The 18,418-nt window shown below is 38.5% G+C and overlaps 1 protein-coding gene across 2 annotated transcripts in view; it reads left to right on the top strand.

The window, feature by feature from the left end:
* Positions 1–18,418, top strand: part of TMTC1 (transmembrane O-mannosyltransferase targeting cadherins 1) — a 265,889-nt gene that overhangs the window by 30,325 nt on the left and 217,146 nt on the right. For both annotated transcript variants that reach the window (XM_079139333.1, XM_079139332.1), the window contains exon 5: positions 1,471–1,674. In XM_079139333.1, coding sequence (XP_078995459.1) covers positions 1,471–1,674 — 204 coding nt within the window. The remainder of the gene's footprint in view (positions 1–1,470; positions 1,675–18,418) is intronic.

Below are 18,418 nucleotides of genomic sequence, written 5' to 3'. Positions count from 1 at the left end.
CCTTGCTCAGGCACTGTGAGACACTTAATGCCAGCTCAGCAGTTCTGAGCATTTGGGGGTTATGAACCCCTTTGAGAATTTCACAAAGTTATAACCCCATAATAAGGTACACATGCACCAAGTTGCACAAACTCTTAGGAGTGTACCCCCCTCCACTCTGTATGTGTTCATTTATAATAAGCATCTTAGTGCTCGGTGGACCTTCCTTGTGTGATCCAGCAGCAGGAAAGAAGTGGTCATAGAAACAAACGGAATCAGAAGCGTAATTTATTCCTAAACTTAGGTTTGGGCTACATGAATGGAGTATTATATTTTTTATTTGACATCACCTTTAGAAGGAAACATTTAAAAGAAAGTCAAACCCCTGAAAGTTAGCTTTTCTTATATTTATTTTTTAAATGAGGATGTAATTTCTAACATGTAGAAAATGACATTCTCTGACCTCAGTCCCTACCCTCCTTCTGTAAGGATAAACATAATCCTGATTTGGCACTTTCCATTTCTCATGTATATACCAGTGATATCAAGTAGTAGTATTTTATGTATTTGAAACTTTTCATGAATGTTATCACTTTTTTTCCCATTTAACATCAGGCTTTTGAGATGCATCAGTTGATATATGTAGCTGTATTTCATCCATTTTTACTTCTCTATAATATTTAGGTATAATATAGCCATCATTCTAGGTTTGGAGTTTAGGCTGTTTCCACATTTATTCTATTATAAACTGTAGTAAGGTTTTTTGTGCATGTGTTCTTGTGCAAATACATGAGGGTTTCTCTCTGACTTAACTGTTGAAGTGGAGCTGCTAGGTCGGAAACATGTTCACTGGGTCACATCCTGAATCATTGCTCATGAAATGACTACAGCAGTCATGGAGAATCGCCTTTGTTTCATATTCTCAGCATCATTTGCAGGTATCATACTTTTAAAGTTTTGTCCTTCTGGTGATTATGAATTTTATATCAGAGGAATCATAATAGAAAATGTAATAAGAGTACATTGGATTGCTCAGTTATGAACACTATTTGACAGATCATCATAATGTCTCATCCTGAATACCACCAAAATCAAATATTATGAGAAGACCATAGTTGGAATGTGAGGGGTAAAGTGGAATGTGTGTGTCTGTGGGTACCTTGGTGACCACCTAAGGGGGACTGAGTTCTGATCTTCTGTATTAGGAAATCAACCTGATAAGTTACAAAACTGATAAAAAGAAATAATTATGTAATTATGTTTAAAATATATATATATACATATATATTATAGTATGATATATATGTGTGTGTGTGTGTGTGTGTGTGTGTGTGTGTGTGTATTATAGTAACTACCAGAAGCAAAGGGCTCAGAGACTTGGGAATGGTTGCTTCTAGGGAGCAGGACCTGGGGGTTGGGACAGGGTGCTGGTGTTTCTGTGTCTGCTCTTTCTGTTTGACTTTGTTTCCCTTCCATTCTGTGCACAATTAGGAGCAACGGGGTCATCCATCGGCATAGCCCACAGCAGCCTGGGAGCCCCCAGCCCTCCTCACTGCCAGCCCACCCTCACCCGGAGAACGGGAAGCAGCGGTTCCCTCACAAAGGAGCTTGGAGTGGCTGTCATTCCCCACTGCCACCAGAACCCAAGAACAGTGGATTCCCGGTATCTCCGCGAGCTGTGTGGTCTCTAATGAGGTACGGGGCTGCATTTCTTGGCTGTGTGTGTTTTTGATGTTCAGTATCATGTAGTGCTACCTGTGATGCTGGGAAATTAAAGCATCGAATCAGCTCTTTGTGACCCACCTCTCTCCACCTTTCCCTCCTTTCCCTTTCCTTCATTCCCTCCCTCTCTTCCTTCCTATATTAGATTGGATGAGAAAGGAGTAGCTAGAGGATGCAGAGCAATGCCCTGTGGTCTTTTATACCTCAGGCAACAGAAGACAGGCACCCACCTTTTCTGGGGAAGGAGAGGGCTCTCCCACCGCTGCCTCTCTTCCCTGCTCTTTGTGTTTGCTATGACGTTATTACAGCCCAAGTATGGGAGGAAGTCCAGGGGACTCTACCTCTCTATAGAGTTTATGAAATGTTCATTCTTTTTCTTTCTTTTTTTGAATATTTTGACTTAGCCATGAAAATTAGCAGTTTTTTTTTTTTTTTTTCCAGCACAGGTGTGCTCACTAAATTACATTGCTTCACCGGCAAGTCAGAATTTAGTACACATTTGTTAAAAGATATATAGGCATTTCACAGTTTTAAAGGATTTCTTTGAGCAGTGATTAGTGAATTGGCAGCTCCAAACCACAGCTGGTCTGAGGTGCTAATGCAGGGGCATGAAGGGGAGGCCTTTAAAGGGTGAAATACAGAAGTAGAGCAGAGAAATATTTGATTGGTTAAAGTGGAGCAGTAACCTTATTTAGATCATTCCAGTGGAAAGTCCCTAGTTAGAGATCAGTTGACAATTTCTGATTGGTTAAGCTTGAGTTTCATTTTGCCATTTCCTCTGAGTTGAATTTTGGTTTCCTTATGTAGAGCCCAGGGTACTGGAGCAACCTCAGCCTAATGGCCTCCCAATTATTTTGACATATGGTACTTCTGTTCATGGTGTTAGCACTTTACTACTTCAGTTTGCTGTTCTTATTGTTCTGTGTGGTCTATTAAAACTTTCTCCTTTCGGGGTCTTTGTTTCTAATAATTCTCATTTTTGGTGATCCCTCCGCTCCCCTAGTACTGGGGACAGAACCCAGGGCTTTACACATGCTAGGCAAGCTCTTTACTTAGGAGCTACAGCCCCTGCCCACTTGGCTGTTTTTTTTTTTTTTTTTCCCCCTCTGGTGCAGAGGATCGAACCCAGCGCCTCGCATGTGCTAGGCAAGCACTCTGCCACTGAGCCACAACCCCAGCCCTGCTGTTTTTATACCTTGCTCCATTGCTTGAGTGTTTGCTTGCTGGATTTGTCAATATCTATTGAGTGTCTGACGGGTAAGGCAAGTTCTAGGCACCAGAAATGTCCTAGCAAATATGGAGAACTAGGTGTTTGCTTTTGTGTGGCCTTCTTCTGGAGAGAAAGACATACAGTAAACATTCAACGGTGAATAAGCAATGTGAATGCTAAGTAGATAGTGAACTGGAGGTGATGAAGAATGACTGGTGGGCCTGGTGGAATTGGGTTGGCTAGTCAGGGAATGCCCCCTGAATGCTGAATGAGGTGAGGAGCCAACGCTGCAAAGATCTGGGTAGAGAGGTTTTGGTTTGAGAGTGATGAGAAAGTGGGAAATGTAAGGGGTATTGTCAGGGGATGGGCAGGGACCAGGAAATGAGGGGCCATATTTGTCATAAAAGCAAATGTGCATTGTGTTCTGAATGAAATGGGAAGATGTGTTAGTCAGATGTTAGTTGCCATGACCAAAATATCTGACAAGAACAGCTTAGAGGAGGAAAGGTTAATTCTGGCTCATGGTTTCAGAGGTTCAGTCCTTCATTGGCTGACTCCATTGCACTATGCCTGAAGTGAGACAGAACATCATGGCAGCAAGGCATGGTGGAAGAAAGCCACATCAACTCACGGCAGCCACAAAGCAAATAGAGAGGAGAGAGAAAGAGGGAGGGAGAGGAACCAGGACAAGATATAGTTCATGCCATGCCATCTGTGACCAGCTTCCTCCAGCAACCCCCACCTGCTTACAGTTACCATTCCGATTATTAATTCAAATGGAATTAATCCACCAGCAAGGTTATAGCCCCTATGATTTAACCATTGTCTTAAAAGTTCACCTCTGAACCTTGCTGTACTGGGACCATTGCTTTCAAAACATGAGCTTTTCCAGGAACATTTCTAGATCCAAATTATAACAGAAAACATTGGAGGTTTTATTTTAAAATGTGGAGAGACCTGATTATATTTCCTTTCGAAAGGTTTACTGTGGCATCTCTGTGGTGCATGGTCTTGGGAGGCCAGAGGAAAGGAAAAGACTTAGGAGGCTTTCTGTTGCTTGGGTGAGGAAAGAAAGGGTCTTGACTAAAGGAGGCAGAGAATGAGATGAAGAATGGTGAACTTAGGATGTATTTTGAATATGGGATGTGCTGATGTTTGGGATGGAAGAAAGAGGGAAAGAAAGGAAACAGGGTTTTTGGATTTCTGGCTTGAACAGTTGGGTGGATGGGGGTCTGACTTACTGAGAAGGGAAAGCTAGGAAAGAACTGAATTGGGGTTTCTAAGAATTGGAAGCAGATAAAATCATAGTAGTGCATGAAATTCCTGAGGAAGAGGAAAGTGAGATGAACAATCAAAATGTCAAGAAAATCTTGACCTGTTGTGGAGCGCCATGGAGGAAAGGAATACAAAGCAATTGGAAAATTGTCATTTTCCTTTCCTTCCTTCCTTCCTTCCTTTTATTTTAAACAGAAGGCAAAAGAGGAGGAAAAAGGAGTTAGGAGAGGCTTGGAGATTGTCAGGGTGGAACAGAGGTTAGACTGCAGTGTGCCTGCGAACTTCATGAGGGTAGAACCAGGTTGTGTTTGCTTACACTTCGGATGCAGGGCCTGTCTAATAGCAGTTGCTTAGATATTTTTGAAATCAATAAATTAATGAGTGTGTTATGGTTTAGATATGAGGTGTCCCCCAAAAGCTCATGTATAAGACAACACAAGAAAATTTAGAAGTGAAATGATTGGGTTATGAGAGCCTTAACCTAATCAGTGCGCTAATCCTCCGATAGGGGTTAACTGGGCAGTAACTGTAGGCAGATAGGAAGAAGTTGGTCATTGGAGTGTGGGGTTTATATTTTGTCCCTGTTGAGCTGAGCTCTCTCTGCTTCCTGATTGCCATATATTGAGCTGCTTTCCTCCTCCACACCCTTCTGCCAAAGATGTTGTTGTGCCTCACCTTGGGACCCAGAGCAGTGGGGTCAGCTCTCTGTGGACTGAGACCTTTGAAACCTTGAGTGCTGAATAAACTTAAACTTTTCTTCCTCTAAAATTGTTCTTTTCATGTCTTTTGGTTTCAGTGGTGAAAAAGTTTGAGTGGACCATGAGAAAGTATTGGAATTCAGCATAGGCGAAACATTTTTTAATAAATTTGAAAATGAAGGAATAAGGAAAGACATGTTAGAGGAATGTTAGGTTTTTGTTTTAAATTTTGTGTGTGTGTGTGTCTGTGTGTGTTATTACCTGTAGAGAGGAGAAATAAAAGATGCTGGAACAGAAAGGGATACAATGACATATAAATACCAGTGGGGTGCTATTTACTGTTTAATAAATGACCTTCTAAAGAGGAATTCTAACTTATAGTGTTTACCAATTTACATATAAATGTTTTTAGCTTGACTAATTTCAAGCACAAGTGTGACATCACTGGTGGGGTTGGGTTTGCCTGCCATAATCCAGTGTTTCTACCAGACAGATTTAATAGATGTAAATAGTCTCAAGAGCACAGGTAACAGTAAAGTGAAGTGACAAGCTTTGAGTCCTTACTGTCTTTGCTTTGAGTGCAATTTATTGAAGTTTATATAATTTAATTTTTAATAATAGTTGTTTTTAATAATCACCTTACAAAATTCCTGAAAATGTAATGGCACATCAATGAAGAGGGTCTTTCAGGGGGTGGGAGAAGATTTTATCTATCTACTGTATGGCTGGCTCTTCCCTTGTGTTATCCCATGCACCATCACTGTGTCCATTGAGTGTTGAAATTGTAATTCTCCCTACTGTGAGGAAACTGAGAATCTTAGAGATTCACAAACCGTATTCAAATTCACAGAGTTAGTACACGGTAGAGTTGGGATTAGAACCACTGCTACTTGACTCCTATACCTGTGCTTTGCCACTTGCCAACCTCTGAAGATCACAATCCTGGTCGAGAATTTACCTCTGAAGTGGAAACAGACTCTGGTATTCTGTGGGTGCTGTTCCCTGTTGAACTCTCTTGGGTAGAAAGATTCTTGTAGTCATCCATGTGTCCACAAATGAGACACCTCTTGATTTGCTTGGATATGGGTGGTGGTACATTTGAGTTGGGGGAGAGTTTGGGTGCTAACACATGGAGTTAGGTGACATGCTTTTGTTGGTTACTTTTTATTTTTTCAACTCTAAACATCAGGCTGTTTTGGAAAGGGCAGTGGAGAACTGTAGATTGCACATCCAGATTCTTACCAAGTTAATGTATTTCTGGGCAAGGACTATTTCCCCTCCTTGAGAATGAAAGTTGTCATGTATTTTCCCTTTGGAAAAGAAACGTGTCATATATTTAGGTATAAATGTGATTAGTATTAAAACATTTTTTGAACCCTATGTTTATGCCTTTGTCAGAAAGTGTAAAGCAAAAATAAGTTCATATAGGAAGTCCCATTCTAAGATCTCTGATTCTGTAGATGGAGTATTTAAATCATGGCTCTGTCACTTGATCCTGAACATTTTATCTCTGTGAGCATAAACGTAGCACACTACTCTCAGATTGGTTGTCAGGACCCAAAGTAGTAGTGTATATCATAAGCGTGTAAATCCATCCCTGGTATGCTGTGGCCCTCCATTGAGCAGACAGCATGTCATTATTATTAGCTTAGTTTTGTGAATGCTGTTTTATTACTCCATGTGGGTTTCTGATCACCAGGATGTATTGTGAGAGTGGTGAACCTGTAGGGAATGAGTTTGTATGGGAGTTTTCTTTCTTGGTTGAACTTCCAGTATTTTTATTTTTATTCCAGTATTTTTATTTTTATTTTTATTGTATGGGTCTGACTAAAAATTGGGCTAACTGCTATCAGGTAAAGTGTTGTTTTCAGAAATTACTTAACACAGGAAAACTTCAAACTCAGGGAAATTCTAATGCAAGCAATTTATTTAGTTGCCTGTTTTTATGTGTGACTTAGTAATTGTCTTATGAGTAGAAAGTATAATGAAAAAATCTGTAACTGAGGATACACACTCTGGAATCAGATGGCATTTCAGTTGATACTACCTTTTACTGAATCATTCTGTGTTAAAAGAGAATGTTTTGTATGTAAACATTCCTCCCTACCCCACCCTCTTCAGAATATCAAATTCATATGCTTGGACACACTTCCCTTTCACATTACAAAGCTCAGTGTATTCTAAGTGTTATCTTGGGCTGGAGGTGTGCTCAGTAATAGAGCTCTTGCATAACCCATATGAGGCCCTGAGTTTCTGCCCCAGCACTGCAAAACAAAACAAACAAAAAAAAAATCTCATGTTCATTCTTCACATATATTCTTGATTTCATGTGTAAATGACCACCACACGCATTGAAGAAGACAAATTCTTGAATATTCCTCTTTTCACTGTGACCCTGAAAGTTTGTTATAGGCCATTCATCAATAATATTTACTAAGCAACTACTATGTGTGCCAGCACTATTTTGGTGCTGGGAACTTAACAGTGAAATAAAACTCTGCCCTTGTAGCACTTAACTGAATGATGATTGTGACAGTGTTACTCTAAAATGGGCTTGTTTTCTACCTTTGTGGGTGAGACTGTAGTTATATTTTCACTTTAGTGAATCTTAAAATTTTTTCTTGTAAATACCTTGTACATAAGGATGCAAACAAAAGAACCAATAAAGATTTAGGACTAGAGAAGAGTTTGGCACTATAGTGAAATTGTAATTAAATTCAAGGGACTTAGGCATAGAAATACTATGACCTTCACTAATGAAATGAGTAACTGATCTTTTAAGTGTCGTTTGTAATGATTTATTTCTGTAGGCTTTCATTGTACTCTTTTCCCCCAAAGTAAGAAATGCTGTACAAATTAAACTCCTGAGATAGGATTCTGAACTTTTATGCCACACACACATGATCCTGGGAGGAGGGTAAAAGTGTTTCATATCATCATTAACAGCCTTGCGTCGTCCAGGAGAGTAGCTCGGTGAGAGAGTGAAGTGAGATTTGCAGGTGACAGGAAAGAAAAAAAATCTGTACTAAAAGCCTGTAATATTGATGAGTAATAACTGGATTCTCTTCCTCTTCCCCCTGTACACTGTTACCATTGATTGATTTCAAATGAGCCATTTTCAATCTCATTCACCTTCTGCTTTCATAAGTGGAATGACGGTATGAAAAAGATGTGGAGTTAACTAATGGGTCTACACAGAAATTACATCCAACAGTTAAAAGTGGAGTGTATGTTTATTTAATAGATCTCCCCTCCCTTGCTTTAAAATCTCTTTATAAAAGTGTAAACCTCAGAGATGAGTACATGTTAAGAACACAAACCACCTCATAGAAGTAGATGATAACCTAGATTCACTTTAAAGAGCTTTCGCAAGTTCTTTAATTGCTACTTTGTTTAAAGAGCTGGGCCACATTTTGCCATGGAATTAACGTTCTTCTACGGTATAAACACTTCATTCTTTAGATGGTGCAGCCAGATAACTGTGCTGTATTTGGGGGAGGTAGGAATTTGGTGGTGGCAGACCCAAGAAAGCAATGACTTTCCGACTGCATTACATAATGATGGTGACCAAACCAACTGGCATAATTAAAGTTATTTATTGCCCCACAACATTATAACAGTTTATGACTGAGGTGCTATCATATGGACATAAGATCAAAATGAAATCCTGTTCTGATCTTTGCTGCTTACAAACCCCAAGCTTTTTTATGGTTTGTTGACAATAGTTTTGCAAAGACTTTGCACCCTCTGATGAGTCTGGGCTGCAGGTGTGCTCAGGGAATGTTAAGGCACTGGAGGAGGGAAATGAGTGGTTACTGCAGACAATTATCCTTTTATGGAGAAGGAAATATTTTACTGGCAAGGATGAGCAAATGATGATGTCTGCTCTAGGATTAATAGAAATGCTGAGAAATTTATTTTGAAAAATAAATTAGGCAAACACTTACTTTAAAAAATAATCTGAGTTTATCAGTTAGTGTTACAAGGCTTCTTAATTGGGATCTGTGTTTTTTGGGGTAGTGTCATTAGTGTGTGTTTAGTATTCTTTGGTGGGTTGACATATACAAGCTGGTTTCCCAAATTCCTTTAGTTATTTTTTTCCCCTCAAATATGAAACTTAGCAGAAAAGTATTTTCTTTGGTGGAGAAAGAATTTGAAGATTTTTTTTTTTTTTCCTCCCTATTCTCACTATTAGTTGAGAGTGATACTGTGATGGACTGACAGATCTGGCTCCATGAGAATGTAATAGGCCAGACTCTAAAGGAAATGGCCAAACAGACTCCATTTTGCTCTGAGACTCCATGTTATGTAGGAAATAAGCTTCTCGCATGGGAATACCCCGCCTCTGTACCCTTCATCAGTTACTTTTTGTGACATGTTTAACAATACAGAATGACAATTCCTATGTAAAGAAAAATTGCTCTCTTGATTCCTATTGATCCTAAACAATGTACCATGTGAACGGTGATTGTGTGGATGTTAGTAACCATTCTTTAGTTTGTAACTAGGTAAGGGTCATTTTTGACCCACTTCTCCCTCTGTTGATGATCTCATGATGTTAGTTTGTAATTTCAAATCATAGCCATAGACACTTATGATTGATGTGATTTTTGGTATAAGAACCCCTACAACTCCATGGTCGGGGCTGTTCTCCCAATAGCCATTTTTTGCAGAACTGTGTGAGACAGTCAGCCGGCTGACTTAATAAAATCTCTCAAATTTGGGCTTGTCAGTGGTGATCGGTCTGTTCTTAAGTTGTGCCCCATAACAATATGATTCCTTCTGAATCCGACCTAGAGTATGTGCTAAGGCCAGAATTACCTTGCTGAATTCATCCAGAAGTTTATTGCATTCTGTTTTGATTCTTGAACTGAACTTAGCACAAAAGCAGATCATTTCAATAAAGTGTTTCTTGGCTACATTCAGAAGTTAACACTAGAAGCTTCTTCCAAATAAATCACATGCTAAGGAGGCAAAATTCCTTTTAATTTATGGATTGCAGTCGGTGGAGTTTCTAACTGCTGACATTTCCTGGTTTGTGGTTCATTCTGCTTAATCTTGTTTGGGTGCTGTTTCTTGGCAACCTTGAAACCCCTGTGAATTTCAGTCAGTGAATGATATGTGCTTTCCTTTCTCAGTATAGAGCAATCATGCTTAGGCATCTACTTCCAATGGGATGCACAGGGACATATGTTGAAAGAGAAAGCTATTAGGATGTAGGCATTTGTGGTTGGCATGAGATTCCCTCAGTGTCACAGTAAGCTCTTGGAACAGGATCTCAGGTCTCCTGTGTTTCCATCAGCTCAACAGACACCATCTGGAATCCTGAACTTCTGGTCAATGCCGCTTGGAGGGTGACAGCTGTAACTTCAAGGCCACCATCAAGCTCTCCTCTCTTTTGCAGAACAGCCAGAACTTTTAGGGCGTTGTTGAGAATGTACTGCATTTCTTTGCTCTTTTGGGTAATGCTCCTGTCACCCAGTTTAATTTTTTTTCTCTTTCTCTATTTTAATGTCACCGGCTGAGAATTTGGAGTGATCTTGTAAACATTCAGGGAATATATAAATAAATCCTTCAGAAGAATGTTATTCTATGCTGGGTAATAAATCACTGTGGTTTCAGATAATTTGATGGGATTTCCAATTTGTTGTCCTGAAAATTGGCACACATTTTAATCTAGAACTGTGTATTGTAGATCCAGTGTGGCAGATTTTAATACTATACACAGCTTGAAAGAAATATTTAAAAAATTTCAAGAAGAGTTTGGAGGGACATTTTGTTCAGCAGAAGGTAAATAGAATTGTAGAAATGCAAATGATTTGAAAATTCTCATACAGTTCTGAAGCTAGCATCCTGATAGTGATTTCCATTATGATCAACACTGCAAAGTACCACTGTAGCACTTACCAGTGGCCAGAACCATGTTACAAGTGTTACCTATACCTTACAGTATTAATTCTTACAAAAATTTTGAGAAAAGCAGCTTACAGAGCAATAAAGAACGTGAATTTCTATCATATGCCAGGGTTCTGACTTTGCTCCACTGCTTACCAGGTGTATAACCTTTTGCAAATTGCTTAAACCCTCTTTCCCAACTTCCTCATATGTAAAAACAGTAATACTAGTACCTACCCCATGGGATTATGGTGACAAACAAATGAGTTAATATGTGAAAATAGCTTGTAATTGCTTTTAATTGTGACTTTCCATAAATGCTAAGATTTGACCTGCCCCATGTTTATTTTATGCAGAAGCCACTGTGGAAGAATTATTTAAAAATTATTTCCTTTCATAATCTTCACTTTTTTTTTTTGCTGTATTTATGATGGAGAGTTGTGTAGTCTTGGTTAGACTTGTTTATAGTGCTTGGTTACTTTCCTTTTATGAGTTTACAATATTTTAGAGGAAACTAGATTATAAAGGGAAAGCAATCCTGTAGCAATGATGGAAAGTCCATCAAAGTTTGGCAAGGTAATGGAGTACCTGAGAATGTCATTCTGACCTGATGAATGCCATCCTCATTATAAGTTGTCCAAAAATCCATACCTATTCTTTGCTTCTGAGACTGTTGACTTCTTTTTAATGAAATTTTTGATGTATTTAGAATGACTATCAAATAAAACATCATTTCAATAAACAAGTCATTATTTCAAAAATCAAATAATAAAAGATTTACTTCAGTAGCTTTTCAGACAGATAACCTTGTAACAATATAGGAAGATATTATTCATGTTACAGATTTATGAATTTTTAATGCTATTTATATTATTCAAACCATGGTCTTTATTACTTCATAAGCTGGAAATGCTATTGATTTTGAAATCACCCTAAGCTACTGTCCCCACGAGGGGCCCAGCATTTAAGATTTGCACTTAATGACTTAACTTATACAATATTGGTCAAATGTTTAAAGGGAACATAAGTATGGATTTTTAGGGGATGAAGGCAATTAATATATCATAATTGAAAATAAGTCAATAAATCCACCAATCCTAAACAACCAGCAGAATGGCATGGAGGGAAGGAGTTGCCTTTGTGTTTTATGTTAAGAGCTGGACATGCCCTGGGTAGGTAATGAATAACTGATGTACTTCAGTGTTTGAGTGCTGGAGTGTTTTGTTCCTGACAGTTAAGTTTTCATCATAGAATTTTTTTTCATACTTTTGCATTTGGGCTCTCTTAAGTGATTTTTCTTTGTGACTGTGAAAGGAATGTGACTTTGTAAAAGGAATAATGATCCATACTGCAATTATGATGAAAAAAGATTTGATTAAAAAACGCAGTCTCTTTAATTATAAAATTGCAGTTTGGGTTGTCTTGCAAAGTTGAGGAGAGCTCGTCGATTTTTCCCCAGTGCAATTTGTTTCTCCCTTCTTTACAGCTGCAGAGGACAGGTAAACTTTCAGATACGTGGAGCTTGGCAGCTAATCTCCAGCCATTTATAAGCAGACAATAGCATTGTGATTATGGTTGATGACCAAGAGAACAGAATGTTGTGAGCATTAAGCTCTTATTATTGCTCCTCCCTTGTAGTTTATGAAAAACCTGAACAATGCAGTATTGCTGATTAGGTTTTGTGTTTTTTTTTTTTTTTTATTATTTTTTTCTTGTTTTTGGAGGAGAATATTTGTTTCCTGGCTTGCCCTGGAGATAAAGAAATGAGAACACAGCATGGAGAGGAGCCCAGCTGATGGAAAACTGGGTTTTACTTGGCTTCTAAGTTGTAATTCTTGGGCCAGTTACTTACCTCCCTGGATCTTGGTTTTTCTTATCTGTGAAATGACACAGAGGAGACAGGGTAGGGTGGTCCCATGTCACTTGATACTCTCTCTATGGTCTCTTCAAACCCTTATGAAACTGCACTGTCATGTTTCCTCTTATTTAATTACCATAAGCCATTGGCATGTGTGTAGTTGGAAGTTGTGTGGAAGTTGAAGGTTGACTCTAAAATGAGATATCATAATGACAGGTTCTCATGAGAGACTAAACAGACTGTGGAGGACATTTTGCTAGTATGTCATTTTTCTCTTTTCCTTTCCCATTCTAGATTCTTGACTGCGTGAATGTTTGGAACTTAGGTCAAATATATTGATGGAAAATGTCAATATTTATTAAGATTAAATGTATGTTGCCTTCAACCATCCCAGGAGTAGTTAAAACTGTACATTTGCAAACTGACTCTTGTTGATTCTTAAAGGGAAGTTCATTGATACATTTAATTGACATTTACTAAACAGTTATGATATACAGATGTTTTAAGGATCATTTGTTTGCAAACCACAGAACTTTAAAAAAAACATGTTTAGGCAAATTGGGTTATTTATTGGGAGGACACACTGAAATCTCTAGCACCCAAGGGCATATATTGAGCCTGGTTTCTGGTCTCAGAACTAGCCAAGTCAACACATTTACTTTTTTTTTTTTTTTTTTTCTGGTCACTTCAGGGCTTCATAGGTTCTCTTGTGCTTCTTTAAAAAAAATATAAAATTCATATTGTTTTTCCTTTCTCCTCTTTTAAAAGACTGAATGAGGCAGAACTGCCTCGACTCCAGCTTCACACAGTCATTCAGTTCAGTTCTTTGTAAGAGATGAACTAGAGTTCCTGTGTCCTCACTTCAAATTCTCAGTAAGAGATTCTGATTGGTCCAGCATGGATTAGCCTACATCTGAACTGCAAGGAAATAATACAAATAAAAGAATAATTTCTCTGGCAAATCCAAAGATAGACTTAGGAGAGGTTATTTTAGCCAGTCTGGTAACTTTGGCTCAAACTGAGTCTTCACAGATGAGACAGTGCGCTGAAAGAGGTGGAACCATCTGCAGGCAGAGAACCCAGCACAAGCGAAGGCACAGAGGTATGTGACAGCAGAACGTGTGTGTGCACACGTGTGTGTGTATGTGTGTATTTGTGAGTGTGTGCAATGACAGCAGCTCAGGACGTGAGAGGTGGGAGATAAGATTGAGGAGGTCAGCAGGAGTGGAGGAGGTTGGGAGTTATGCCCAGGGACGTAGAGGAAGAGCGACAGTGCAGTGGCATGCTCATCTGATTTAGATTCCTCTGTAGGAAAGTCTGCTCATAAGGCCAGATGGAGCATATTACTTGTGATAATTAGAAAATTCAAACCATTTGGTACTGTTTTGTTTTTGAGAATGACATAATGGTAGTTCTGAGATTTTTACCATGATCGAATCCTGCATATTTGTGAAAGCTCAATATTTTCTGTTAAGATAGACTCTTATATAGAAGTTTCTTTATACATTTTTATAGTTTTGTAATTTTGTAGTTTCCATGTTTAAGAAAAGTTAACAGGAACCTCAAGGGTGTGTTTTCTTAGCCCTCTGCAGGGAGAAACCTTGTCATTTATCCACACCTGCTAATTGGTTTAAGCCTTTTCAATTTACAATTGTCTTCCAAATAAAAAAAACAAAAAAACAAAATAATTGCAACCTCAGATGACTGCTAATACCTTCCTATTATTCATTCAGTATGCTGTTTATAATTTTGATTTCCACTTTCTGATTAAAATAATCATTTCTTCTTATGTGTATTGTGTCCAGGCAGTTGTTGTGTTTTGTACTGGAACAGATGATTGCTTTTCTACATGGCAAAGAAAATGAGCAGATGTAAAGTAAATATCTTTTTCTGGCTTGATTGATTGGAAGCTCTGCAACCTAATATTGACTACATTTTCCTAAGCGATGCAGCAAGTGTAGCTCAACATCAGACGGCAGCTACTAACTGCCAGTAATTCACTTTGGCCAACATAAATTCTGACCTAGTCTGTGTCTCACATTCTGAGTTCTAGAACATAAATAGTAATAAGCAGTTTAATGTTCGCATGAGGAAAATAGTATGTTGATTCATAGTGCCCCAGGATGCCATTTTCTCCAAAAGTGATTGTAGAGTTTCCCTCCTTGTTTACCTTTAATGACAGTGGAGTGGTGGCATGCTCAGTGGCTGGGTACCTGGATCCTGGGAGTCACACAGAGGGGCTTTAGGTCTAAGATTTCTCACTGAGTAGCAGTGAAAACTTGAATTAACTGATTTCCAGATCAATAAAATAATAATAATTATTATTATAAATGACATGAATTGGGTAAAGAACACGATTGGCACTTATTGCACACCGATCTGGAGATGTCTAGTTATTCTGCAGTTGAAAAAGGTCAGTGGGTAGATAAGCCACCTGTTTAATACATCTGTGTTGCTACTTTTCAGTGTTTTGAAAGTTTGGGCTTTGTTATTCATTATTTCTCTCCCATTGGGAGGTGAAAGGGAGCCAATGTGGAATGTCAGGAAATGATCATGACTCAGATTATTTAACTGTCACCATGTCCTTGGGAAGATGGTCTTCCACCATATTTATGCACATGAAAAGCAGAGCTCAGAAAGGTTGCATATTTTGTATAGCATCACACAGCTTAGAAAGTGGGAGATCCCGGATTTGAACCCATGTTTATCTGATCTGCTGTGTAGAACTTCCAGGATGTGGAGGTCAAGCCCTTTACAATATTTTTCTGGATTTATGAATAACTTCTAGAAACGTCTGTTGTGAGGAAAGCAGGAATATCCTAGGAGCATTCATCTGTTCCCTGTGTCTCTGACTCTTTTGGGTTCCATGTGGCTTTCACTCGCTTTCCATGTTGGGTGCTGATACTCTGCCTGAGTCTCAGACTTGTCATCTTCATACTGTAGGTGAGTGGGCTTCTCTATTCAGAGCACCCGACTTAGCACTTTTCAGAAAGACATTCTTCACCTTAAGGTGAAGGGGGATGTGTCAATTTCATCTGTAAGCAGTCTTTAATATAGTTCTTAAAAATCCTTGTAAAGTAGCAGTGAGGTAGCTATTCAATGATATGCAGTCCTGGGCCCTTGAATGCTACCCACTGAGTTTCACGTTGGAATGGTGTGCTGCTCTGTTATGGAACTTTCTGTGTGTGACATTTCTGAGTGATGGTGTGTGTGGTTTTGTGTGTGTGTGTGTGTGTGTGTTGCTTTGGGTTCAAAGTTAATGTATATCTCTGAAAGCATTCACCATGGACATGCCAAAGCAGTGTTTTCTTTGGTATACTAGCATGTCATTAGTTTTTTATTTTTATTTTGTAAGAGAAACAATCAGTGAGGAAAAGGTTGCTTTTCTGGTTTTATATTGATTTTCTTTGGTCTGAGAAATTAAAAATATTGAGAAAATATGAAAAATAAAATAATGAACATCTATGTTCCCTTTAGTCATATGTTTTCCAGCCCATTTTTGTTTTCCCTGAGGAATGAAGCAGTATTGGTACAGCTAGAGGTCTGTCTACCTAATGTTGCTGTTGGTCTCTTTCCCTTGGTGTCTCCTGGGAGTAGGCCTGTCCTAAATTTCCTAGAGAGAGGCTGCTTTCTGATGCCGTATTTATCCCACGTAAACTGTGCTTCCACTCATAGTTAATCTGGTCACATGATCAATTTCCACATGAGAAATGGATTAGAATATCTATGAGGCAGGAAGAAAATGTACTAGGGTAATCTTGAGGTTTCTTCTTGTCTTGATCTCCTTAACCCACTAGAGGCTGAGGGATAACCCACTATATACCTGAGAGATATCTTTGAATCTGAGATAACAAAGAGAGAGCTAGTCTGGGAAAACTAAATTATATGAACATATTTGTCATTTTCTTCTCCTGCCTTCTTGTCACTTGCTGCCCAGCTGATGCTTAGCCAGGGAGAGGTGGATATGGCTCTGTTGACCTCCTGGTCCTGAATCCTGTTTGAGCCAACAGTGACTCTTACCCATGCTCACCTCACCTTGGGGTTTTTTTTTTTTTTTTTTTTTTCCCCCTCAGGTACAAGTGCAGTCAGCTTTCTTTCCTCTCCTCTGACTTTTATGCTGGTTCTATAAAATCTCATTACCTCAGTGAGTGTATTTTCATAAGTATTTATTAAATACCTACTAGAAAATGAGGTAATCTTTCTTTTATTGGATAAAATGAAGAATCCCATTAAGTAACCCCCAAAATATATTGACTGTAATTTGTAATAATACCTAAAATTTGACTGTTTACTATATTTGCACACTGTTTTAAACATTTTACATACATTAATTTACTTACTCTCCTAACAACTCCATGTGTTTGACACCATTATTACCCGGATTTTACAGATTCAGTAATGGAGACCAGGAGGATAGTAACTTGTCCTGCAAAAATTCAGGTAATAATAGAGAACTGAAAAATCACATCCCTGCAGCCTGGATCCTGAGTCTTTGCTTTTAAAATCAATTCACTATAGGACAAGACTGATTTTGATGGGAAAGCTCATACCTTTCAGTAATTGACCAAGTTGTCAGTTAAAGATAGCCCTTCCCTGAAAAACGCTGAGGGTTAGATGCCTTTAAAGAGTTCAGCTTTCTGAGCAGGTGTTACTGTTTCCTTCTGTCATAGGTTTTATCTCTGCTTAACCAATCCAGGTCAGTTTGGTTCTCAAGTTGAATGAGAACACAGTTGGTATGTGATTGGTTGTTTAGAACTGTTAGATATTTTTAACCTGCAAGAGGCTAATGTTTATAACAGAAGCCAAATACTGTCATGAAGCACAGCTCACAGAAACAGATATTCACCAAATTATGTTCTGACTATGTTTACAGAGTTGGAATAGCCCCAGAGGTCTCAGGCAATCTCCTTGAACACACTACAGTTTAAAGTGGCAATAAATATCTTGAGGCAGAAGGATTCATGCCTCCTAGAAATATCTACCATGATGACTTCTGTTCTAAAATACAGAAGAAGAAAATAAAAAGTTCAAAAAATTAGTTACTGAAACTAAGGAAAATAAAGTGATATCCTAAAACAAAATGAAACAAAACAAAAAATTAGTTTTGCAAACAATTGCTCATGGCAGCCCAGTATCAAGTACATGGGAAATGTGGTACATTCTGAAAGCTTTTTGTTCAGATATAAAATCTGTTTTGTTTGTAGAACTGTCAAAATAACTTATGATCCTCCAGCTTATTTATACAGGTCACCCATCTGCATACCATGACAGCCCAAAGGAAGGGTATGTCAAATGTTAGGACATGCAGGAGGAAGGACAGACTGGTGTCCTGGGAAGGGGTCAGAGGTTCATGCACAGGAGAAATTATTGCATTTCTTACATCCCACTTGGAAAAAATCAGAGCATGCCAGTTCTTCCTCAGGTTGGTGAAAACATGCAGTGCCTTTCTAGAGAGGCAAACTCAGAAAGGCATCTCAGAAGAAATATGATATGCATATAACTTGTGTTTTCCTGATGTTTAAGAGACATGTGGAAACATAAGAAAAAAGGCAGGATTTCATTAGGAAAGAAGGAGTCGTGATTTAAATCAATGCTTTTTGTCTGCTCAGTGAAAAAGCAGATGCCCCAACATTCATTTTAGGGCACATTCTGTACCTGAGCAAAATAAAAGAGAACAGAAGATCATTGCATTATGAAAGGTGCAAACACTAAAGCAGTACTAGCAGAAGCAAGTTATTTTTCCCAGTGAAGTGTTGAATGCTGGTTTTTAAAGAACAGTAA

This window comes from Sciurus vulgaris, assembly GCF_902686455.1.
Source record: "Sciurus vulgaris genome assembly, chromosome: 5".
Lineage (NCBI taxonomy): Eukaryota > Metazoa > Chordata > Mammalia > Rodentia > Sciuridae > Sciurus > Sciurus vulgaris.
This window is presented reverse-complemented; position numbering and strand designations above follow the sequence as displayed.